General features: G+C 52.2%; 1 protein-coding gene across 3 annotated transcripts in view; it reads right to left on the bottom strand.

Moving 5' to 3' along the window:
- The window catches only part of knk (protein Skeletor knk), a 186034-nt gene that overhangs the window by 67489 nt on the left and 93310 nt on the right, over positions 1–25235 (bottom strand). For all 3 annotated transcript variants that reach the window (XM_068384030.1, XM_068384033.1, XM_068384038.1), the window contains one exon: positions 5215–5320. In XM_068384030.1, coding sequence (XP_068240131.1) covers positions 5215–5320 — 106 coding nt within the window. The remainder of the gene's footprint in view (positions 1–5214; positions 5321–25235) is intronic.

Below are 25235 nucleotides of genomic sequence, written 5' to 3'. Positions count from 1 at the left end.
AGAATATGTCCTAGATCTCTTGAACAAGAAGGTGATAAGGAAGGTAAAGTCCACCAGGTTCCAAGGGAGACTGTTTTGTGTCCCCAAGAAAGACTCCGACAAACTCAGAGTCATTCTGGACTTATCCCCCCTCAACAAGTTCATAGCGAACGACAAGTTCAAGATGCTGACTCTTCAACAGATAAGGACCCTTCTGCCTCGAGGTTCTTACACGGTCTCCATAGACCTGGCGGATGCCTACTGGCACGTTCCAATGAACCATCACGCTTCCTCCTACCTAGGATTTCGACTCCAAAGGAAAAGCTACGCCTTCAGGGCCATGCCCTTCGGCCTCAATGTGGCCCCTCGGATCTTCACAAAGCTGGCGGACGCCATAGTACAACAGCTCCGCCTCCGAGACGTCCAGGTGATGGCCTACCTCGACGATTGGCTAGTCTGGGCTCCATCGCCCGAGGATTGTTTAAAATCCTGCAGCAAAGTCACCCAGTACCTAGAACACCTGGGATTCAAGATAAACGCGAAGAAATCTCGCCTCTCTCCAGCTCAGAAGTTCCAATGGTTAGGAATCCAATGGAACCTTCAGTCACACCGCCTTTCCATTCCCCAGAAGAAAAGGAAGGAAATAGCAGGGTCTGTCAAGCGACTACTGAAATTCAAGCGGATCTCAAGACGCCAGCAGGAACGAGTTCTAGGCTCTCTACAGTTCGCCTCAGTAACAAACCCAGTGCTTCGTGCACAGCTAAAGGATGCCGCGGGAGTCTGGAGACGTTCTGCATCCATCGCTCGAAGAGACCTCAAGAGACGGCTCCCAAACAGACTTCGACTTCTCCTCAAGCCGTGGTCGGAAGCAAAGGCCCTGAAAAGGTCCATTCCTTTTCAACACCCACCTCCATCACTCAACATCCACACGGACGCTTCGCTGGAGGGTTGGGGAGGTCACTCCCACCAAAAACAGGCTCAAGGCACATGGTCTCCCCTGTTCAAGACGTTTCACATCAACATCTTGGAGGCCATGGCGGTCCTTCTAACTCTGAAGAAACTCTCCCCGCCTCCCTCGATCCATATTCGTCTAACCCTAGACAACTCGGTGGTAGTTCGATGTCTCAATCGCCAAGGCTCAAGATCGCCCCAGATAAATCAGGTGCTTCTTCCAATCATCCGTCTGGCAGAGAAGAAGAAATGGCACCTGTCTGCAGTTCACCTACAAGGATTCCGCAACGTGACAGCGGATGCTCTATCTCGGACAAGTCCGATAGAGTCGGAATGGTCTCTAGACGCAAGATCATTCTCCTTCATCTCTCACCAAGTCCCAGAACTTCAGATAGATCTCTTCGCAACGAGCGACAACAATCAACTTCCTCGGTACGTGGCCCCGTACGAGGACCCCAAGGCAGAAGCAGTGGATGCCATGTCACTGGACTGGAACAGATGGTCCAAGATCTACCTGTTCCCTCCCACCAACCTTCTGCTGAAAGTCCTCTCCAAGCTGAGAACCTTCAAAGGGACAGCGGCCCTAGTGGCTCCCAAGTGGCCCCGGAGCAACTGGTACCCCCTGGTCCTGGAGCTGCAGCCCAGGCTGATCCCTCTCCCGGGCCCAGTTCTCTCCCAACAAGTACAGAAGTCGACTGTCTTCGCTTCATCATCGAAAATCAAGGACCTTCATCTCATGATTTTCTCTCCCTAGCCGCAAAGAAGAGGTTTGGGATCTCGAAGAAAAGTCTAGACTTCCTCGAGGAATACAAGACCGAATCCACAAGACGGCAATACGAATCATCTTGGAGAAAATGGGTCTCTTTCGTCAAGACAAAAAATCCTAAGGAAATCACAATTGATTTCTGCATGTCCTTCTTCATTCACCTTCATGGACAGGGATTAGCAGCCAATACGATTTCGACTTGCAAATCGGCCTTGACTAGACCACTATTGTATGCCTTCCAAATTGATCTGTCCAGCGACATCTTCAATAAACTGCCGAAAGCATGCGCTCGTCTACGCCCAGCACCCCCACCGAAACCGATCTCCTGGTCATTGGACAAGGTGCTCCATTTCGCCTCCAACTTGGATAATGATTCATGCCCTCTCAAGGATCTGACTCAGAAAGTTATATTTCTCTTTGCTCTTGCCTCAGGAGCCCGAGTCAGCGAAATAGTGGCATTGTCAAGAGAAGAGGGTCATATCCTGTTTACTGATTCAGGAGACATTACCCTCTCCCCGGATCCGACGTTTCTCGCCAAAAACGAATTACCCACCAAAAGATGGGGCCCCTGGAGAATATGCCCCCTGAAGGAAGATGCCTCTCTATGCCCAGTAGAGAGCCTCAAGGTCTATCTTCGCAGAACTTCGAACTTTGGTGGAGGCCAACTCTTCAAAGGAGAAACATCGGGCAGCGACCTGTCACTGAAACAACTAAGAGCGAAAATCACCTACTTCATTCGCAGAGCGGATCCTGACAGTACACCCGCCGGTCACGATCCAGAAAAGTTGCATCGTCTCTGAATTTCTTTCAGAGTATGGACTTCAAAAGCCTTAAAAGCTTTACAGGCTGGAAGTCCTCGCGTGTTTTCTTCAAACATTATGCGAAACAAGTGCACGAAGTCAAACATTTTGTGGTAGCCGCAGGTAGTGTTATGAAACCTTCACCTAACTGCATAGAACAGCGAGTTACTTGGGACTCTAACTCTTCGGGTGCCTATGTTGACCCTCGAGCGATACATAGTGGTCGAAAACACTTAGTGCTTTCTTATAACTGTTCTTATCCCAGGTGAAATGTCATAGTTGTCACACAAGCGCCGCATGCCTAGAGCATGATGTGTTTTAATTAAAGACTGACGTTCCTCGAGAACGAGTGCCTACTAATAAATTTGAAATTCCCTTTCAGATTCAAGAGCAAGTCTTTATTACTATGTACATTATAATTCACTATAAATTAACTTTACTCATTGCTGTAATTTATTTTAAATTTTATGCAATTGTGAAATAAAATTCCTATTTTATTACTTGTGCGTCTCAATCCGCTCCTACTTATACTATGAAATATATGCCTGTCATAGTTTTATTATCCCCTTCCATATGGTTCATGGAGATACTAAGATCCTAACCCTTAGTATATATTCACTCTTACAATGTAATATTCCAATACGAATACTTACTCTTCATACCCTAGAGACGAAACTAACCTTCTTAGCACACAGTGCCTAACCACCACTTGTCTGCCCTAAAGAATGTTCCGATATGAATGCCATCCATTCAGTCTCGTCTCCAAGTTCTTCAGGTTCTTCTAACAAGGTGAATAGCCCTTCGATAACCACTTTGATCTCGGCATGACCGTGGGAACTTCACTGCCAAGGGGGGCAGGAAGATTCTTCCCTACGTTTCTTTTATTAAGATCACTATGCTACACTGTTCAAAGCCCTTGGCGCTTACCCAATAGGGGAAAATCTACCACGATACATTGATTCTCTGGTATTCTTCCATCAGGACGCCATGGCTTGAGCCCAAAAAACGGATTTTGAGCGAAGCGAAAAATCTATTTTTGGGTGAGATAGCCATGGCGTCCTGATGGACCCTCCCTGCTACTTCGTCCAGTTTTTAGGTCCCACCCTGCTCTGCTGTATCATGGTGATCGGCAAGCAACTGGCTTCAGGATGAAGACGGACGTGACGTCATTTAAGCAATGGCGCCCGTTTGTTTACGTCTCGAGTACCAAAAGTAGCCACGGATGAGATTAGCTATGGAACGGCTCCCTGCTATTCTCCGCCCTTACACACCGAAGCATTAACTCTGTTCGGGGTGTAGATAGCTATGTGGCGCGTTAATACATGCGTCCCCTGTTGATATACGATGTCTTAAAAGGGAAACCTTTAGGATACTCGCTCCAGAAGTTAGAATTCTGTGATAACCTGTGGTTAAATTCTCTGGGAATATCTTAGTAGTTATTTACCCAAGGAAGCTACCAAAAAGGAACCTTCCATCAGGACGCCATGGCTATCTCACCCAAAAATAGATTTTTCGCTTCGCTCAAAATCCGTTTTCTTTCCTTTCAATAGACACATGCCTCTTATTAAAGCAACGTGACATTGTGGTTAATAACAAATGGAGAACAAAAGTATCTTTTTTATTTTACTTTCTATGTAGCCATTGGTACTACTAGCGTATGTACCCCTCACCCAGATTGTGACCAAGTTTTATCAAGTTTTAAGTTTTCTTCCTGTGGCTTTGTTAATAATTACTGCACAGGAAAACTAGTGGTTTAAATTAACATTGTGAGGGGTGCGATTGGTTCTGAACCTAACAGGGATACTTTTAATTCAGGGGAATATCCAGTGAAGACTAGGCTATGTGTTCAGAGTGGGGATGACGACGAAATGAAACGGCAACACCGTTCTCTAATACAGACTTGACAGGCCACATTTTCTCCTGTAAGCAGACGAGATGCAAAGGTAAAGTGACCTTTGTTAATTAGATATTACTGTACTGCAGAACATGTTTAACATTTCACCTGCGTTTTATAAAATTATAGAACATTGCAAGTTCTTCGATGTCAATTGCGTCACTATAGGGAACAATCGTCACTATAGAAGGGAACTTCTACCATGCTTCTAAGAACCAAATAACATTGTGGGGTATTTCTATATGGGCACAACAATGACTAATGGCTTTGCATGGAAAATAAGTCTCCATTCCTTATGAACAATTCCTCCTAAGAGTTTCATGTTACAAATATTATTGACAAGTATAATCCATCACCGGCTAAGTTACAACCCTATGACAAAAAACAGGATGCTATAAGCCAAAGGGCCCCAAAAAGTAAAATTAGCCCAGTAAGGAAAAGGAAATAAGGAAATAAATGAACTACAAGTGAAGTAATAAATAATCAACATATCTTAAGAACAGTAACATTAAATTATCTCTTTCATACACAAACTATAAAAACTTCAAAACACTACGAAGAGAAATTACATAAAAGTGTTCCTGAATGTATGTACCCTCAAGCAAGAGAATAATTGTGAATTCATTAAATATTTCATAAGTAACAATATTAAGGTGAATATGAAATCTGATAATCATTTTGGACCGACACACCTTCCACTAGAAGCATTTTTCTTAAATACTTTATCCCACACATTACTTAATATATATCAGGATATGATCCCTTTTTATCATATCTATCATTTAAAATTGCTAAAAAAAAATGAAAGAAAATAAAATACTAACCAGTCTGCTGAGATCATAGATAGCGAGCCACTTGATTTCTGTGATGGTCCTTTCTGGTAGTGTTAGAGTGATATCTTTATTGAGATAGCGGTCAAGAATATTGGTCCTGCAAGCAAAGAATGCCAGTTATCATTGAATAATAGATATAATAATAAATTCATATGTTTTTTAGATTAATAAAGGAAACTTACTCCTTCAATGAATACAAAAAATTGAGGACACTGCCTCTCTTATTCTCAAGTACAGTATCGTTAGTATTGTTGCCTTACTAAATCATTCTACTGTACTTAGTCTTCATGTGATATTTTAAAAATTAACATGAAATTGCTATAAGTTGGGAACCATTTTCACTCTTAGAGGTTTAAAGGTCACTCATGAATGGCAGAGGCAAGGGGCAGTGACATTGCCCTATCAAGCAGGACAATGCCCAAGACACTCATCATATCACATATGATCCGTACCCAAGCCTCCTCTCCACCCAAGCTAGGACCAAGGAGGGCCACGCAATGGCTGCTGACGACTCAGCAGATGGACCTATAGGCTCCCCAAACGCCCCATCCTTAGCTCACAAGGACGGTGAGTTTGCAGGAACCAAATGAACTAACGAGATTGAGCGGGACTTGATCCCCAGTCTGACAATCATCAAGCAAGGCTACCACTAGGCCACCACAACCCTTACCCCAATATCACTAAACCTAAACTATACAATGTATAAAAAATAATTTTGATTAAACGTGCCTCAGGTCAGAGTGCTTACATCTAGGAAGTGCAGTGAGCTTTCAATATTTAACAAAGGAAAACATTATTTACAAAACATTCCCTTAAAATGAACAGTAATATTTAGATATCTCTAGGTCACATGATCCTCCTCCCTCCCTACTTTGAGTGGTTCCTGCATTAATGAAGTCACTGTGGACCGCAAATTACGAAGACCAACAGGTAAGGGGTGGAACATGAAGAGGTACTGTATACTAGCTACTCTTCTTAGTCAGGTTTTCACTGTGGGTAACTCTGCAGCAGTGGGTTTGTAAAAAGTTTTCTTCAAACAAAGCTTCTGTCCATTTATAGATAAAAGCACTAACTTGGATTAAAGTAACAAAATAAATTTATCAAAATGTTTTAACAAAATAAACAATACCTTGGCTATTTAATAGGGGTATTACTTTCGGCAAAGATGAAATGACGAGCCATTAATTTTTAACGAGGGTTTACTACCCACACCACTAATTAGCGGGGGTAGGGGAGGGTAGCTTGCTAACCCCCCCCCCCCCCCCCCTCTCACATACCTGTGCTTGAGCTCACTTTGCCTGGAGGCAGGACTTCAAGGGGGATAGGGCTGGCGGGCAAGTTTGGTTAAATAGCTAAGGTTTGTATAGTTAGGAAAAATACAAATTATCTACGAATTTGTCATTTGTTCCGTAACTAGAATACAAACCACGCTATTTAATAGGGGGTGACTCACCCATTAGGAAGGGTGGACGTCCCAGCCAGTCTGGCTTTTGGCTTTGCCCGGGGGCTCGTTATTTGAGTGTGTAAGCACCCAAGAAATAAGGTGTCCCTGCACCTCGCTAGAACCTTGCTACGCAAGGACTGCGGCCTACGCAAGCTGTGTGTGAAGGTATGAAGAAGTGTGACTCGTCCTAGGAAGTTGTTCTGAAGTTCTTTAGATGGAAACTTGTAGACTAGGACTCTCCCAATACCACCTCGTTAGGGTATGGGAACGTAACAGTATTAATCTTAATGCTAGGAACACAAGGGAGCATGGTTTACCTGCAGTGGTTTGAGGTCAGCTATGCAGAGAACCCAGGATGCTGCTTTCCCCAAGAGAGGGGATGATGAAGAAAAGAATAAGGGCCAGTCAAACCTTTTCATTCATGCAGACTAAAACCAAGTAACAATGCCCTAAACCTTCTGCTACTTGTCCAATAAGGAGCTTGAGGTTTTAAACCAGCTGTTGTGCAGCCACCACAGGGCCGATAGCGAACGTATCGAGTCTCCTGTGGGTCACGTCTTGCAGGTAGTGGGATGTGAATGTTATTTGACGTTTCCACACCCCAGCTTGAAGAACCTGCGTCACTGGAAAATTTCTTTTGAAGGCCAGGGACGTAGCTATGCCCCTGACATGTGCTCTAGGGCAATGTGATGGAGGAGGGTCTGGATTCAAGGCCAGGTCAATGACCCTACGAATCCAAGCAGAGATGGTGTTCTTGGTGGTCCTTCCTGTGCTGAAGAATAGAGCTAGCACATGAGGACGGGCTGCAGCTGTTCTTTTGAGGTACAGCCTCAAGCTCCTTACTGGGCATAGTAAGAGATGGTCTGAGGCATCTGTTACAGTACGGAGACTAGAAATCCGGAAGGAGTCGAATCGAGGATCCGCCACTCCAAGATTCTGAGTCTTAGCAATAAACTCAGGGACGAAGCTGAACGTTACCTCCCCCCATCCCCTTGAATGGGCGATGTCATACCAGAGACCATGAAGTTCCTGACTCGCTTGGCCGAGGCCAAAGCTAGCATGTTAGGTGGCGATCTGATGCCTGGCGTAATGGTTCATAGGGAGGTCTCTTAAGAGACCTGAGAACTCGAACCACGTTCCTTGGGGGAGGTCTCACTTCCGACTGAGGGCAGGTAAGTTCATAACTACGTATGAGTAAGGAAAGTTCTAGCGATGAAGAAATGTCCATTCCTTTCAGCCTGAAGGCTTATCTCAAGGCTGAACGATAGCCTTTCACTGCCGAAACTGAAAGGCGCATTTCTTCCCGCAAATACACGAGGAACTCTGCTATTGTTGGAATAGTGGCATCGAGTGGAGAGATACCCCTTCTACGACACCAACCACAAAAGACTTTCCACTTTGCCTGGTAGACTGCTGCCGAAGACTTTCGCAGGTGTCCAGACATCCTGACAGCAACTTGTTGCGAAAAACCTCTCTCAGAGAGGAGATGCTGGATAGTCTCCAGGCGTGAAGTCGTAGTGAACCTACGGCTTTGTGGAAGATGTGGGCATGTGGTTGTTTGCGTAGATTGTGTCGTGGAGGGAGTTCTCTTGGTAGCTCCGTTAGGAGTTGCAGAAGGTCCGGGAACCATTCCACATGATGCCATAGTGGAGCTATGAGGGTCATTGAAAGATTGACCGATGTTCTGGTCTTGTTGAGTACCCTCCTCATCAGACAGAACAGGGGAAAGGCGTAAACGTCGATGTTGTCCCACCGTTGTTGAAAAGCATCTTGCCAGAGAGCCTTGGAGTCTGGGACTGGGGAACAATACAGCAGGAACCTGGAGTTCAGGACCGTTACGAAAAGATCCACAGTCGGAGAACCCCACAAAGTCGGGACTTTGTTGGCTACTAGATGATCCAAAGACCACTCGGTACTCACTATCTGAGAAGCTCTGCTCAGATTGTCGGCGAGCACATTCCTTTTGCCTGGAATGAAGAGTGCCGATAGTGGTATCGAGTGGACTTCGGCCCATCTCAGTAACTCTACTGCTAGATGGGATAGTTGCTGCGAAAAAGTACCTCCTTGTTGGTTGATGTAGGCCACTACTGTGGTGTTGTCACTCATCACCACCACAGAGCGACTCGCCAGGTACTGTTGGAACTGTTGAAGGGCCAGAAAGACAGCCTTCATCTCTAGGAGATTTATATGGAGGTACTTTTCTGACTCTGACCAGAGGCCTGAGGTCGTGTGGTGCAGCACGTGGGCCCCCACCCTGTTTTTGAAGCGTCCGAAAACTGCATCAAATACGGGGGGAGGACGAGAAGACCCACTCCTTTTCGTAGGTTCTCGTCTGCCACCCACCACTGGAGATCCTTCAGTTCCGCAGGTCTCATGGGGATCTGGATATCCGGGGAATCATACCCTTGATTCCACCGAGACTTGAGTCGCCACTGAAGGGATCTCATCCTGAGGCGACCGTTGGGAACTAGACGGGCCAGCGATGAAAGATGACCGAGGAGATGTGACCACAATTGGGCTGGAAGTTCTTCTCGTCTAAGAAAAGGCCTTACGAACTTCCTCAGCCTTGCTATCCTGTCGTCTGATGGGAAGGCTTTGTGGAGATTGGTGTCTATAATCATGCCTAGGTATACCAGTCTTTGAATGGGAAACAGTAAGGACTTCAAGATTTACCATGATCCCAAGATCTTGGCAAAGTCTCAGAAGTTTGTCTTGGTGTTGAAGAAGGGATGACACACAGTCTGCTAGGATTAACCAGTCGTCCAGATAATGGAGGTGACGGATGCCAATCCTGTGTGCCCAAGATGATATTAAGGTGAACACTCTGGTGAAAACTTGTGGTGCTGTGGAGAGACCGAATCACAGCACCTTGAACTCGTACTTTCTGTTATCTAGGCTGAATCTTAAGTACTTCCTAGAAGACGGATGGACTGGGATCTGGAAGTACGCGTCCTTTAGGTCCAGTGTGCACTTGAAGTCTTGCGGTCTGACCGTGTCCGCTGTCTCCATGCTGAACGGAATTTGTTTGACAAACTTGTTCAGAGCTGAGAGGTTGATGACTGGTATCCAGCCTCCAGACGCCTTCTTTACAAGAAAGTCGACTGAAGAAGCCTGGAGATTCGTCGAGGAACTCTTGGAGAGCGCCCTTCTTCAACAGGGTCTGGACTTCTGCCCGAAGGGCTTGCCCCCTTGCCGATCCCATGGCAAGGGAGCTCAATGACACTGGATTAGTCGTCAGGGGGATTGAGATGTTATGAACGGGACGCGATATCCTAGACCAGGGGTCGGCAACCTATGGCACGCGTGCCAGACTTGGCACGAGGAGTGCTTGTTTATGGCAAGGCATTTGATTTGGAGGAGAAAAGAGAAAATCCTGAAAAAAATACTGAGAGAGAGATTGTGCATCATTACTTCTATATTCATGGTTTTCATTCTTTACTTTATGATTTGAATCATTACATCTTTCTATATATCTATCTTTGTTCCATTTCCTATATGAAACGGTCAGCAATAATACGATTTTGCCTTCCGTACTCCAAGATCAAGTAATTTCCCCGATCAGGTCAGATTGGCTACCTAAGTTTGGTCCCTTTCATAATTCCTTGAGATTTTATGCAAGCTACCTGAGTATGGCCCTATTTATAATTCCTCGAGATTTTAAGTAAGCTACCCGAGTATGGTCCCTTTTATAATTCCTTGAGATTTTAAGTGGGCTACCCGAGTATGGTCCCTTTTATAACTCTTTGAGATCTTGATTAAGCTAACTGAGTATGGTCCTTTTTATAATTCCTTGAGATTTTAAGTGGGCTACCTGAGTATGGTCCTTTTCATAATTCTTTGAGATCTTGATTAAGCTACCCGAGTATGGTCGCTTTTACAATTCTTTGAGATCTTGATTAAGCCGACTGAGTATGGTCCCTTTTATAATTCCTTGAGATTTTAAGTGGGCTACCTGAGTATGGTCCCTTTTATAATTCTTTGAGATCTTGATTAAGCTAACTGAATATGATCCCTTTTATAATTCCTTGAGATTTTCATTAAGCTACCCGAGTATGGTCCGTTCTGTAATTCCTGAGAATTTTGATTAAAATACCCGAGTATTCGTCCCTTTTATAATTATTTAAGATCTTGATTAAGCTACCTTAGTATGATCCCTTTTATAATTCCTTTAGATTTTGATTAAGCTACCTGAGTATGACTCCTTTTATAATTTTTTGAGATCATGATTAGGTTACGTGAGTATGATCCCTTTTATAATTCCTTGAGATTTTCATCAATCTACCCGAGTATGGTCCCTTCTGTAATTCCTGAGAATCTTGATTAAGATACCCGAGTATGGTCCCTTTTATAATTTTCTGAGACCTTGATTGAGCTAACTGAGTATGGTCCCTTTTATAATTCTTTGAGATCTTGATTAAGCTACCTGAATAGGGACCCCTTTTATATTTCTTCGAGATCTTGATAAAGCTACCTGAGTAGGGACCCTTTTTATAATTCTTTGAGATCTTGATTAAGCTAACTGAGTATGGTCCCTTTTATAATTCTTTGAGATCTTGATGAAGCTAACTGAGTAGGGACCCCTTTTATAATTATTTGAGATCTTGATTAAGCTACCTTAGTATTGTCCCTTTTATAATTCCTTTAGATTTTGATTAAGCTACCCGAGTATGGTTCCTTTTATAATTCTTTGAGATCTTGGTTGGCCTACGAAAGTATAATCCCTTTTATAATTCCTTAAGAATTGGATTAAGATACCTGATTATGGTCTGTTTTATAATTCTTTGAGATCTTTATTTAGCTACCTTAGGATGGTCCCATTTATAATTCGTTGAGATCTTGATTAATCTACCTTAGTATGGTCCCTTTTGTTTCAGTGAGCTCTTAGCCACCCAACTGAATATTTCTTTTAGTCAATTGTGATCATGGTACTGGGGAAAAATAAATCTTTATGTCCAATTATTTCAGTCATCTTGGACTTTGTATTTTTCAGCAAAATGGTTGTACTGCGTGTGGTCTCTGCTACGAAAATATTTTTCATTGCACATCGAATGTTAAACCACAATTTGAAACAAGGAAAGAGCAGGCTTTCAAGGATAGTGACGATAAATTTGAAGTGATTAAGAAAGCAGTAACCTGCTATGAGAAATAAAGAAATGTGTTCAGAAACCTGAATGCATTCAAAAACATTGAAACTGAAGCAAGTCAAAACTAGCTTTGTGTATTGCTAATGTTGGAAAGACTTTTACTGAGGCAGATTTTTTTAAAAGCAGCTTTCCTAGAGTACTCGGATGTTTTATTTAATATCATATCAAACAAAAAAGTTATAATCCCAAGGATAAAAGCCATGTATATCTCAGCTTGAACTGTGGAGACTTATTTCTGAATTGGCTGATAAGGAAAAACAGCAGAAATTGGGCGATTTAAGAAATACACAGGTGTTCAGTGTGCCCTTGAGGAAAGCGTGGATATTAATGGCATTCCCTGCTTGGCTGTTTTTAATAAGTACAGTGATACCTCTGGATACGAAAGTTTCTGCTTACGAAAAATTCAGGATGCGAAAAGTGATTCGAAGATTTTTATGCCCCAGGATACGGATAAAATTTCAGGATACGAAAACCTTACGCGATCCCAACTCTTCACCGAGAGTAATTTTAAAAAGCGCGCGCCGCCTGACTCTGAACTTGGGTAGACTCACTTACAGCCTCCCGCTCACCCATTGGTTATCTCCCTACTCAGACGCTAGCTGACGCCATAAGATCCTGCTTTCCTATTGGTCGGCAACTATCCCAGCTTGCCTACGCACGGGCGTTCATCTCTCTCTCTTTTCGTTCCGACCGCGGTATCGTTAACAGACATTGTGTGCTTTCGCTTGTTTGACTTAGTGTTAATATACAGTACATTCGTATGCCACGTGTTATCGTTAATAAACATTCGTTACTGTGCACTGTACTGTATTAGTGTTTACTATACATAGACTGTACATAACGTTACGTAGTGTATTATATTACGTATTACTGTAGCCATGGGTCCCAAGAATGTTGCCGAAGGAAAGAAGAAGAAGACGATGCTCTCGATGGAGACGAAACTTGAAATCGTTAAAAAGTACGAGTCTGGCATGCGTTTAAGTGCGATCGCCAAGGTGTATGGCCGGAATCCATCTACGATAGGCACCATCCTGAAGCAGGTGGTGGCCATAAAAGCAGCGACACCTTCTAAGGGCGTCACTATTTTCTCCAGCAAGAGAACCCACGTGCATGACGAGATGGAGAGGCTGCTTCTTGTGTGGATCAAGGACAAAGAGATCTCAGGAGACACCATCACTGAGACTACAATTTACCAGAAGGCCTCCGCCATTTTCGGTGATCTCGTGCATGCTCAGGCCGAAGAAGGAGCAGGAGAAGGAACATCCCAGCAGGAACCCCCAGAGTTCAAGGCTTCTCGTGGGTGGTTCGAGAAGTTAAAGAAAAGGACTGGCATCCATTCAGTGGTACGGCATGGGGAGGCAGCCAGCTCGGACACGAAGGCCGCCGAAGCCTTTGTTAAAACGTTCGACGAGTTGACTCTGCAGGAAGGCTACAGTTCGCAGCAAGTTTTCAATTGCGAGGAAACTGGGCTTTTCTGGAAGAAAATGCCTCGTCGGACGTTCATCATGGCGGAGGAGAAGAGGCTACCCAGACATAAGCCTATGAAGGACAGGCTTACCCTTGCTTTTTGTGCAAACGCCAGTGGGGACTGCAAGATAAAGCCCCTGCTGGTGTACCATTCAGAAAATCCCCGAGCCTTCAAAGCCCACAAAGTCATTAAGGAGAACCTTCCCGTGATGTGGAAGGCGAATGTAAAAGCCTGGGTAACGAGGCAACTGTTCATTGATTGGGTGAATGTCTGCTTCGGTCCGACTGTCCGAAAATATTTGCAAGAAAAGCGCCTCCCTATGAAATGTCTGCTGGTGTTGGACAATGCTCCAGCTCACCCTCCTGGCCTCGAGGAATATCTTCTGGCCAAGTATTCCTTCATAAAGGTCCTGTATCTACCGCCTAACACCACCCCTCTCCTCCAGCCCATGGACCAGCAAGTTATTTCTAATTTTAAAAAATTGTACACGAAGCATCTCTTCAAGAGATGTTTCCAAGTCACAGAGAGTACAAACCTCACTCTGCGTGAATTTTGGAAAGATCACTTCAACATCGTGATATGCCTCAAACTCATCGATCTCGCTTGGCAGGAAGTTTCGAGGCGTACCCTAAACTCATCTTGGAGGAAGCTGTGGCCTGGTGCTGTCTCTGCACGAGACTTCGAGGGGTTCGGGAAGCCTGGAGGCAAAGCCGAGATCGTCGACGATCCTGAACCAATTCAGCAGTCTGAGGTGGCTGACATCGTACATCTTGGTACGTCCATGGGGCTGGAAGTTAGCACGGAAGATATAGATGAACTTATCGAGGAGCACCACGAGGAGTTGACGACGGACGACTTGAGTTGGAGACGATGCAAGTGAGTGATGTTCAAGAGCAGTTCTCTAGCGGTGATGAGGAGGATGTTGCACCTTTGAAAACGGCAGACATCAAGGAAATTCTTGCATGTTTCCATAAAATGGCAGACGTCGAAAAGGAACATCCAGAAAAAGTTTATACCAACCGTGCGCTTCAACACTGCAATGACGTTTGCCTAACGCATTTTAGAAATGTGTTGAAAAGTAGGCAGAAACAAGCTTCAATGGATAGTTTCTTATTAAAGAGGCCAGCGGTATTAGTAGGCCAAGACGAAGGTGAAAGTGAAGAAAAGAAACAGAAAAGAGGAAGGGATGAAGAATTAGAAGGTGAAAGTAAAGAAAAGAAACAGAAAAAAGTAAGTGATGAAGAAGTAGAAGGTGAAAGTAAAGAAAAGAAACAGAAAAAAGAAAGTGATGAAGAAGTAGAAGAGATTTAGAATATAAGAAAAACGTAGTTATAAAAAAGCAAAAAAAAAAAAAATTCTATGTTAAGTTTTATGTTACCGTTAGGGGTTAAAAGTAATTTTTTCTTTCATTTTATAGTTTTCCAAACGTAATGTTAAGTGTTAATTATTTCTGCCATTATTTCGTAAAGTTTAAGTGTTAATGTGTTAAGTGTGTAAATTACTGTACGTAGTCTGTCACTTGTTACGTTTTCTGCCTTATGCCATCCTCCTCTGCCGCGATTCGCTATCGGACATCGTCTCAATCAAAAGGTAAGTTTCAACTTTTTTGTTACACTAATTAACTGTAACCTTTTTTTCAGAGTGTACAGGAATCAATTCTTAATTTAGGTGTACGTACAGGTAACAATACACCTTCACTGATCTAAATGCTTTACGTACATACAGTACCGTAACTTTTATACAGTAGTAAAGAAAACGGACCGTTTTCTTTGGGCTTGGGGGGGATAACTTGGCTATAACTACATTATTGAATAATCTCATAGTGGTTTCTGGAATGGATTAGGCTGTTTTTAACGGTTGTGTTAATTATTGAATGATAGAAATGGCTGCATTGCATGTTTATTACTACAGTTTAGCGTGTTTATGAAAGAAAAGGTGACTTTTTATAAGGCTTGGAACGGATTAGGCCATTTACATGTAAAACGCGACTCACGATACGAAAATATCAGGATACGAAACCGCATCCTGAACGGATTAATTTCGTATCCTGAGGCACCACTGTATAGAGATTGAGCTACCCGAGGAGCTGTGTTGTCTTAAACCTATGTATAACAATACCAAGGGAGTAGACATACTGGAGTCATTCACTGAACATTTTGAGAACATTGAGAAAGACATATGGAAAATTTTTGCCATTACAACAGATGGTACCCCTGTTATGGTAGGAAAAAATGGATTTAAAAAAAAAAAAAAAACTGTTGAGGATCAAATTGGACAATTCATTCTGAAATTGCACTGCACATTTCATCAAGAAAGTTATTTTCACACATGAAGCACATCCTTAGCCCCCAACGGATCACCTAGAATTTCAATTTTGGCCTTTGGGAATCAAGGGGAAGTATCTCATTGATATGGTGAGGTATAAACTTGAAATATAAGATATTTTTGTTACAAAATACTAAATGCAACAAAATTATTGCAATTGTTATGCATGTTCAAGAAAACACCTTATAATTAAAATGGATACTATATAATGAAAAATCATAATATTAATTTCCCTATATAGTGCTAAGAAATAAAAATTGGCACACAAGATAGTAAAAATAACGGTATTAATTATGAAATGGCACATTGACTTCAAAAAGGTTGCCGACACTTGCCCTAGACTGATCACGGAGATTGTCCAGGAATATGCCCAGAGTTGCTTCCACCTGTTCTGAGCAACTTTGTAGGCATCCCCCCACTGGTGGACATGCAGGGGGACTGCCTATCCTAGCGTTTGCGGCCTCGGCTGCTCCCTCTAGGATTCTTGCCTCCCCCAGAGGACTTTTTGTCTTTCCTTCCTTTGACAGGAAGGGGCTTAGACACCACAGTCTTCGCTGCTGTCGTCGTTTTAGCGGTCTTTACTGGACGGGACTGCTGTGGTGCTGGAGGCTTATAGGGCTTAGATGTTAAAGCCCTATGAAGGAGGGAGTCTTGATGAGACTTCCTCCACCTCTCAGCGGCGTTCCACATCCTTAGGCTCAAACAAGATGGATCCCTCTAGAGAGGATTGTCTGAACCTATTGATCTCTGTGCTATGGACCTTCTGATGGAATCTCTCAGCTACTGCATCCCGACGTTTCAGAATGGTATTTGCCCACAAGTTTGAGACTTGGTGGGCCAGAAACTCTGTCGTGCGAGTACCCGAGAGAAGAAAAGTCTCCATAGCTTTCCTGGTACGTTCTTTGGAGAAATCCTCAGAACGTATCAGGATACCTAAGGTCCCCAACCAGATGTCGAGCCACGAAGTGGCTTGCATAGCACACTACGCAACTTTCTCCTGGTTAAAGATCTCGGTTGCCGAGAATGAGACCTGCCGGTTGGAGAGTATCTCAAGAGGGACTCCCCTGGTAAGCTCTTCCAGCGAGTGGTGAAGAGGAAGAGCTACACAAGGCTCCTTAAGGATCTCAAAGTACCTCCTCTGCTGTACGCGAGGAGGTGGAAGGAGCTTGTTAGTGGCACTGGAACTGTTGGAGGAGGACATCTCTGAGAGCTGTAGAGAGATCTTGTCCCTGGTACTCTTAACCCCCTGAGACCAGGGCAGTGCTGCACTGGTCTTGGAGGGTTTCTGAGTACCAAAGACACGGTCCAAGACCGTGTCCTTGCCCTATCGAGGAGGGATCTCTGGGTCGGAAAACCGGTTGAGAGCCCCCATTAGAGTCAGAACTTGCCAAAATGCATGTTCTGACTCTTGCTGGTCTCCTCCTGATATAGGACTTGCAGCGAAGTCTCCTGTCCCCAAAGGCTTTTCTTGGGGAGAATCGCGGACATTCTCTGAGTGGCTAGCTGGCTCCATCCTAGTCAAGGACTTCGGTAATGTTTTAGAGTCCTTAGATTCCCTCCCGGGAAGGATGTAGGACTCCAACATTGACGAGGATGGCATGTTCCTTTCAGTCCCCACCTGAGAAGACATCTCGGCGCGAGGAGAGGTTTCCCTCATTGGTGCGATGAGGAGAGGTTTCCCTCAGTGGTGCGATGAGGAGAGGTTTCCCTCAGTGGTGCGATGAGGAGAGGTTTCCCTCAGTGGTGCGATGAGGAGAGGTTTCCCTCAGTGGTGCGATGAGGAGAGGTTTCCCTCAGTGGTGCGATGAGGAGAGGTTTCCCTCAGTGGTGCGATGAGGAGAGGTTTCCCTCAGTGGTGCGATGAGGAGAGGTTTCCCTCAGTGGTGCGATGAGGAGAGGTTTCCCTCAGTGGTGCGATGAGGAGAGGTTTCCCTCAGTGGTGCGATGAGGAGAGGTTTCCCTCAGTGGTGCGATGAGGAGAGGTTTCCCTCAGTGGTGCGATGAGGAGAGGTTTCCCTCAGTGGTGCGATGAGGAGAGGTTTCCCTCAGTGGTGCGATGAGGAGAGGTTTCCCTCAGTGGTGCGATGAGGAGAGGTTTCCCTCAGTGGTGCGATGAGGAGAGGTTTCCCTCAGTGGTGCGATGAGGAGAGGTTTCCCTCAGTGGTGCGATGAGGAGAGGTTTCCCTCAGTGGTGCGATGAGGAGAGGTTTCCCTCAGTGGTGCGATGAGGAGAGGTTTCCCTCAGTGGTGCGATGAGGAGAGGTTTCCCTCAGTGGTGCGATGAGGAGAGGTTTCCCTCAGTGGTGCGATGAGGAGAGGTTTCCCTCAGTGGTGCGATGAGGAGAGGTTTCCCTCAGTGGTGCGATGAGGTGAGGTTTCCCTCAGTGGTGCGATGAGGAGAGGTTTCCCTCAGTGGTGCGATGAGGAGAGGTTTCCCTCATTGGTGCGATGAGGGAAAGTCTCTCCTCGCACGATACCCGAGGACGGGAAATCTTCGTCGGAAGGGGAGAGTGTCTCCGGGAAAGAAGTCTTGCGTGGAGTCAGTTTTGCCCTTGGAGAAGTTACCACGTCCAGAACTCTTTTTCTCTTCAAAGGGGTAGAAGCAGCTAAGGATCTGTGCCCCAATACACAGAAGACAGGCTTGAACGCCTACGTTACGGCTCTGATCAGTGCACTGAACCAGGGCTGTTGGCTGACAGACGCACTGTCAGACATACCCCTTGAAGGGACAGGAATTGAAGGATCCCTGAGAGGAGTTCTCATCATTGGTGGGTTCGCCTGAATAGGCTTTGGGATCCTGGACTCCTCTAAATTTTTCCCTTCTCCCACAATGCGCGTTGGTATGCGCTTGCGGGGAGGGGAATGAGGCGATGGCGACCTTGCCGTTCGTAGTTCAGCAGTCTCGCGCGTGGGAGGATATCGACGCGCGTGGGAGGATATCGACGCGCGTGGGAGGATATCGACGCGCGTGGGAGGATATCGACGCGCGTGGGAGGATATCGACGCGCGTGGGAGGATATCGACGCGCGTGGGAGGATATCGACGCTCGCACGAGGGAAAATACCGGGAGTCGTGCGCGGGAGACTGTGGGTGCGCGGGAGACTGTGGGTGCGCGGGAGACTGTGGGTGCGCGGGAGACTGTGGGTGCGCGGGAGACTGTGGGTGCGCGGGAGACTGTGGGTGCGCGGGAGACTGTGGGTGCGCGGGAGACTGTGGGTGCGCGGGAGACTGTGGGTGCGCGGGAGCCTGGGCGCGCGCGGGAGCGCACGCGGGAGACTGGGCGCGCGCGGGAGACTGGGCGCGCGCGGGAGACTGGGCGCGCGCGGGAGACTGGGCGCGCGCGGGAGACTGGGCGCGCGCGGGAGACTGGGCGCGCGCGGGAGACTGGGCGCGCGCGGGAGACTGGGCGCGCGCGGGAGACTGGGCGCGCGCGGGAGACTGGGCGCGCGCGGGAGACTGGGCGCGCGCGGGAGACTGGGCGCGCGCGGGAGACTGGGCACGCGCGGGAGCGCACGCGGGAGACTGGGCACGCGCGGGAGCGCACGCGGGAGACTGGGCACGCGCGGGAGACTGGGCACGCGCGGGGGAGCATTTGCGGGCGCGCGCGTGCGGGGGAGCATTTGCGGGCGCGCGCGTGCGGGGGAGCATTTGCGGGCGCGCGCGTGCGGGAGAGCATTTGCGGGCGCGCGCGTGCGGGAGAGCATTTGCGGGCGCGCGCGTGCGGGAGAGCATTTGCGGGCGCGCGCGTGCGGGAGAGCATTTGTGGGCGCGCGGGAGACTGGGCGCGCGCGGGAGACTGGGCGCGCGCGGGAGACTGGGCGCGCGCGGGAGACTGGGCGCGCGCGGGAGACTGGGCGCGCGCGGGAGACTGGGCACGCGCGGGAGCGCACGCGGGAGACTGGGCACGCGCGGGAGCGCACGCGGGAGACTGGACACGCGCGTGCGGGGGAGCATTTGTGGGTGCGCGGGAGCGCACGCGGGAGACTGGGCGCGCGCGTGCGGGGGAGCATTAGTGGGCGCGCCTGTGCGGGGGAGCATTAGTGGGCGCGCCTGTGCGGGAGAGCATTTGTGGGCGCGCCTGTGCGGGAGAGCATTTGTGGGTGCGCGGGAGACTGTGGGCGCGCGCGGGAGACTGTGGGCGCGCGCGGGAGACTGTGGGCGCGCGCGGGAGACTGTGGGCGCGCGCGGGAGACTGTGGGCGCGCGCGGGAGACTGTGGGCGCGCGCGGGAGACTGTGGGCGCGCGCGGGAGACTGTGGGCGCGCGCGGGAGACTGTGGGCGCGCGCGGGAGACTGTGGGCGCGCGCGGGAGACTGTGGGCGCGCGCGGGAGACTGTGGGCGCGCGCGGGAGACTGTGGGCGCGCGCGGGAGACTGTGGGCGCGCGCGGGAGACTGGGCGCGCGCGGGAGACTGGGCGCGCGCGGGAGACTGGGCGCGCGCGGGAGACTGGGCGCGCGCGGGAGACTGGGCACGCGCGGGAGACTGGGCGCGCGCGGGAGACTGGGCACGCGCGGGAGACTGGGCACGCGCGGGAGACTGGGCACGCGCGGGAGACTGGGCACGCGCGGGAGACTGGGCACGCGCGGGAGACTGGGCACGCGCGGGAGACTGGGCACGCGGGAGACTCGGCACGCGCGAAACTCGGCACGCAGGAGACTGGGCACGCGCGGGAGCGCACGCGGGAGACTCGGCACGCGGGAGACTCGGCACGCGCGAGACTGGGCACGCGCGGGAGCGCACGCGGGAGACTCGGCACGCGGGAGACTGGGCACGCGCGGGAGACTGGGCACGCGCGGGAGACTGGGCACGCGCGGGAGCGCACGCGGGAGACTGGGCACGCGGGAGACTGGGCACGCGCGGGAGCGCACGCGGGAGACTGGGCACGCGCGGGAGCGCACGCGGGAGACTGGGCACGCGCGGGAGCGCACGCGGGAGACTGGGCACGCGCGGGAGCGCACGCGGGAGACTGGGCACGCGCGGGAGCGCACGCGGGAGACTGGGCACGCGCGGGAGCGCACGCGGGAGACTGGGCACGCGGGAGACTGGACACGCGCGGGAGCGCACGAGGGAGACTGGGCACGCGCGGGAGAGCATTTGTGGGCGCTCGCGTGCGGGGGAGCATTTGTGGGCGCGCGCGTGCGGGGGAGCATTAGTGGGCGCGCGCGTGCGGGAGAGCATTTGTGGGCGCGCGCGTGCGGGAGAGCATTTGTGGGCGCGCGCGTGCGGGAGAGCATTTGTGGGCGCGCGCGTGCGGGAGAGCATTTGTGGGCGCGCGGGAGACTGTGGGTGCGCGGGAGCGCACGCGGGAGACTGGGCGCGCGTGGGAGACTGAGCGCACGCGGAAGACTGGGCGCGTGCGGGGGAGCATTCGTGGGCGCGCGCGCGTGCGGGGGAGCATTCGTGGGCGCGCGCGCGTGCGGGGGAGCATTCGTGGGCGCGCGCGCGCGGGGGAGCATTCGTGGGCGCGCGCGCGCGGGGGAGCATTCGTGGGCGCGCGCGCGCGGGGGAGCATTCGTGGGCGCGCGCGCGCGGGGGAGCATTCGTGGGCGCGCGCGCGCGGGGGAGCATTCGTGGGCGCGCGCGCGCGCGCGGGGGAGCATTCGTGGGCGCGGGCGGGCGCGCGGGAGAGCATTCGTGGGCGCGGGAGAGCATTCGTGGGCGCGGGAGAGCATTCGTGGGCGCGGGAGAGCATTCGTGGGCGCGGGAGAGCATTCGTGGGCGCGCGCGCGGGAGAGCATTCGTGGGCGCGCGCGCGGGGAGAGCATTCGTGGGCGGGGCGCGCGGGAGAGCATTCCTGGGCGCGCGCGCGGGAGAGCATTCCTGGGCGCGCGCGCGGGAGAGCATTCCTGGGCGCGCGCGCGGGAGAGCATTCGTGGGCGCGCGCGCGGGAGAGCATTCGTGGGCGCGCGCGCGGGAGAGCATTCCTGGGCGCGCGCGCGGGAGAGCATTCCTGGGCGCGCGGGCGGGAGAGCATTCGTGGGCGCGCGCGCGGGAGAGCATTCGTGGGCGCGCGCGCGGGAGAGCATTCGTGGGCGCGCGCGCGGGAGAGCATTCGTGGGCGCGCGCGCGGGAGAGCATTCGTGGGCGCGCGCGCGGGAGAGCATTCGTGGGCGCGCGCGCGGGAGAGCATTCGTGGGCGCGCGCGCGGGGAGAGCATTCGTGGGCGCGCGCGCGGGAGAGCATTCGTGGGCGCGCGCGCGGGAGAGCATTCGTGGGCGCGCGCGCGGGAGAGCATTCGTGGGCGCGCGCGCGGGAGAGCATTCGTGGGCGCGCGCGCGGGAGAGCATTCGTGGGCGCGCGCGCGGGAGAGCATTCGTGGGCGCGCGCGCGGGAGAGCATTCGTGGGCGCGCGCGCGCGCGGGAGAGCATTCGTGGGCGCGCGCGCGCGCGGGAGAGCATTCGTGGGCGCGCGCGCGCGCGGGAGAGCATTCGTGGGCGCGCGCGCGCGGGAGAGCATTCGTGGGCGCGCGCGCGCGCGGGGAGAGCATTCGTGGGCGCGCGCGCGCGCGGGAGAGCATTCGTGGGCGCGCGCGCGCGGGAGAGCATTCGTGGGCGCGCGCGCGCGCGGGGAGAGCATTCGTGGGCGCGCGCGTGCGCGCGCGCGGGAGAGCATTCGTGGGCGCGCGCGCGCGCGGGAGAGCATTCGTGGGCGCGCGCGCGCGGGCGGGAGAGCATTCGTGGGCGCGCGCGCGCGCGGGAGAGCATTCGTGGGCGCGCGCGCGCGCGGGAGAGCATTCGTGGGCGCGCGCGCGCGCGCGGGAGAGAGCATTCGTGGGCGCGCGCGCGCGGGAGAGAGCATTCGTGGGCGCGCGCGCGCGCGGGAGAGCATTCGTGGGCGCGCGCGCGCGCGGGAGAGCATTCGTGGGCGCGCGCGCGCGGGAGAGCATTCGTGGGCGCGCGCGCGGGGAGAGCATTCGTGGGCGCGCGCGGGAGAGCATTCGTGGGCGCGCGCGGGAGAGCATTCGTGGGCGCGGGAGAGCATTCGTGGGCGCGGGAGAGCATTCGTGGGCGTGGGAGAGCATTCGTGGGCGCGCGCGCGCGCGGGAGAGCATTCGTGGGCGCGCGCGCGCGCGCGGGAGAGCATTCGTGGGCGCGCGCGCGCGCGGGAGAGCATTCGTGGGCGCGCGCGCGCGCGCGAGAGCATTCGTGGGCGCGCGCGCGCGGGGGAGAGCATCCGTGGGCGCGCGCGCGGGAGAGCATCCGTGGGCGCGCGCGCGCGGGAGAGCATCCGTGGGCGCGCGCGCGCGGGAGAGCATCCGTGGGCGCGCGCGCGCGGGAGAGCATTCGTGGGCGCGCGCGCGCGGGAGAGCATTCGTGGGCGCGCGCGCGCGGGAGAGCATTCGTGGGCGCGCGCGCGCGGGAGAGCATTCGTGGGCGCGCGCGCGGGAGAGCATTCGTGGGCGCGCGCGCGCTTGCGGGAGAGCATTCTTGGGCGCGCGTGCGGGAGAGCATTCTTGGGCGCGCGTGCGGGAGAGCATTCGTGAGCGCGCGCGCGTGCGGGAGAGCATTCGTGGGCGTGCGGGAGGGAGAGCATTCGTGGGCGTGCGGGAGGGAGAGCATTCGTGGGCGTGCGGGAGGGAGAGCATTCGTGGGCGTGCGGGAGGGAGAGCATTCGTGGGCGTGCGGGAGGGAGAGCATTCGTGGGCGTGCGGGAGGGAGAGCATTCGTGGGCGTGCGGGAGGGAGAGCATTCGTGGGCGCGCGCGGGCGGGAGAGCATTCGTGGGCGCGCGCGGGCGGGAGAGCATTCGTGGGCGCGCGCGGGCGGGAGAGCATTCGTGGGCGCGCGCGCAGGAGAGCATTCGTGGGCGCGCGCGCAGGAGAGCATTCGTGGGCGCGCGCGCGCGGGAGAGCATTCGTGAGGCGCGCGCGCGCGGGAGAGCATTCGTGGGCGCGCGCGCGCGGGAGAGCATTCGTGAGGCGCGCGCGAGAGCATTCGTGGGCGCGCGCGCGCGCGCGCGGGCGGGAGAGCATTCGTGGGCGCGCGCGCACGGGAGAGCATTCGTGGGCGCGCGCGCGCGGGAGAGCACTCGTGGGCGCGCGCGCGCGGGAGAGCATTCGTGGGCGCGCGCGCGCGGGAGAGCATTCGTGGGCGCGCGCGCGCGGGAGAGCATTAGTGGGCGCGCGCGTGCGGGAGAGCATTTGTGCGCACAAGGGCGCACAGGATCAAGGCGTTGAGTGTGCGGGCGAGAGTTCGCGCGTGCCTGTACCAGTTGTAGGGCGCGGGCACAAGAGAAAAACCCCTAGCGCGCAGGAGAAAGACCCCTAGCGCGTGGGCAGGCAGTTGAAGCCTGTGCTGCTCGTGGGAGCGAATCCGTAGGAGAGGATGGGCGAGTGCGCGCAGGGCGCGCGCGCGTATCCTCGTGGATGCGTGCGGGCGATGAAGAGCGCTGGCGCGATGGCGAGAGCTGGAACGTGGGAGAAGTTACTCTAGTTGACTTCCCAGTAGCGCCCAGATCAGTAGATCGTGGGTGCGGGTGCGCAGGAGAAATAACTGCTGGGCGTGAGCGCTGGCCGGCAGGATAGCGCTGGCGAGTGGGAGAGCGCTGGCGCGCAGGAGGTTGACGGCACGCAGGAGAGCGCTGGCGCACAGGTGAGGGTTGGCGCGCAGCTGGGCGTGGGCGCGTATGCTTAGGCTCGGGCAAGGCCTGGCGCGCAGGAGAACATGGGCGCGTATGTGTATGAGTGCGTGCATAGCGCGTAGAAGAGATGGGGTCCTGTTGGGATGTATGTGCATGTTGGCGCATACGCCCTTGATGCCATGTGTTAGGGTTTGGTGACGGGGCCTGACGAGCTACTATAGCGCGTTCGTCAGGTTTCGTTGGCGCATAGCGCGTATCTGGTTGGCACGCCTTAGCGTGCTCAGAAGAAACCTTATTAGGTTTATATAAGAACGGTGACGGCAGATCGGCAGGTCTGTCGTGGGGAAGGTGGACGTGTCCTTTAAAAGGAGGACCTTCCACCGAAGGAGATCGCGAACGATCTGCAGAAAGGTCCAGGACCAATGCAGGAACAGTGATCGGTGATCGATGTCGAGGCTCCTCTGTGGGGGACTGCATCGAAGATGTTGAACCGAAGAGGCGCCTCCTCACCGCAGGTGAAGGAAGGCCTCTCAGGCGAAGAGGAAGGCGAACCTTGCGACGAATGCGCTCTCTGGGGGCTGTAAGGTCAGCGAGCTGACCTTCTGCAGTCCTCCGAAGAGAAGTCTCTGTAAATGAACTCCCCCGAGGGGAAGAAACACTAGCAGTTGAGACTGTTGGACTTAGTTTCTCCCTTGTTGGTTGAACAGGAACGGGAGAAACTAAGCCGTCAGCTACCGTAGGGTTTGAAGAGGCAGAGGTGATGGGTAATACCGCATTGGATACCTCTGACACCACAACGTCGACAAGAGACAGAGGATCAACCTCTGTCGGTGACGGCAATTGCTTGACAGCGGCACCCAATCGGATGTAGTCAAGTAAAACCTCCTTGGAGTGCGAACCCTCAAGCCCCAAGGAGGACCAAAGCTGAAAAAGGGGGATTAGTGACATATCTTTCCCCGAGGGGAGAGGTGGAGCTGCTTCGCTAGGGGAAGCAATGTCATCTCTCGAGCCCCCAGTTTGGTAAACAGTACATTGGTCTATGCTACCCCTC

Source organism: Palaemon carinicauda, chromosome 1, assembly GCF_036898095.1.
Source record: "Palaemon carinicauda isolate YSFRI2023 chromosome 1, ASM3689809v2, whole genome shotgun sequence".
Lineage (NCBI taxonomy): Eukaryota > Metazoa > Arthropoda > Malacostraca > Decapoda > Palaemonidae > Palaemon > Palaemon carinicauda.
Note: the sequence above shows the minus strand (reverse complement) of the source record. Positions and strands in the feature narration are given on the sequence as shown.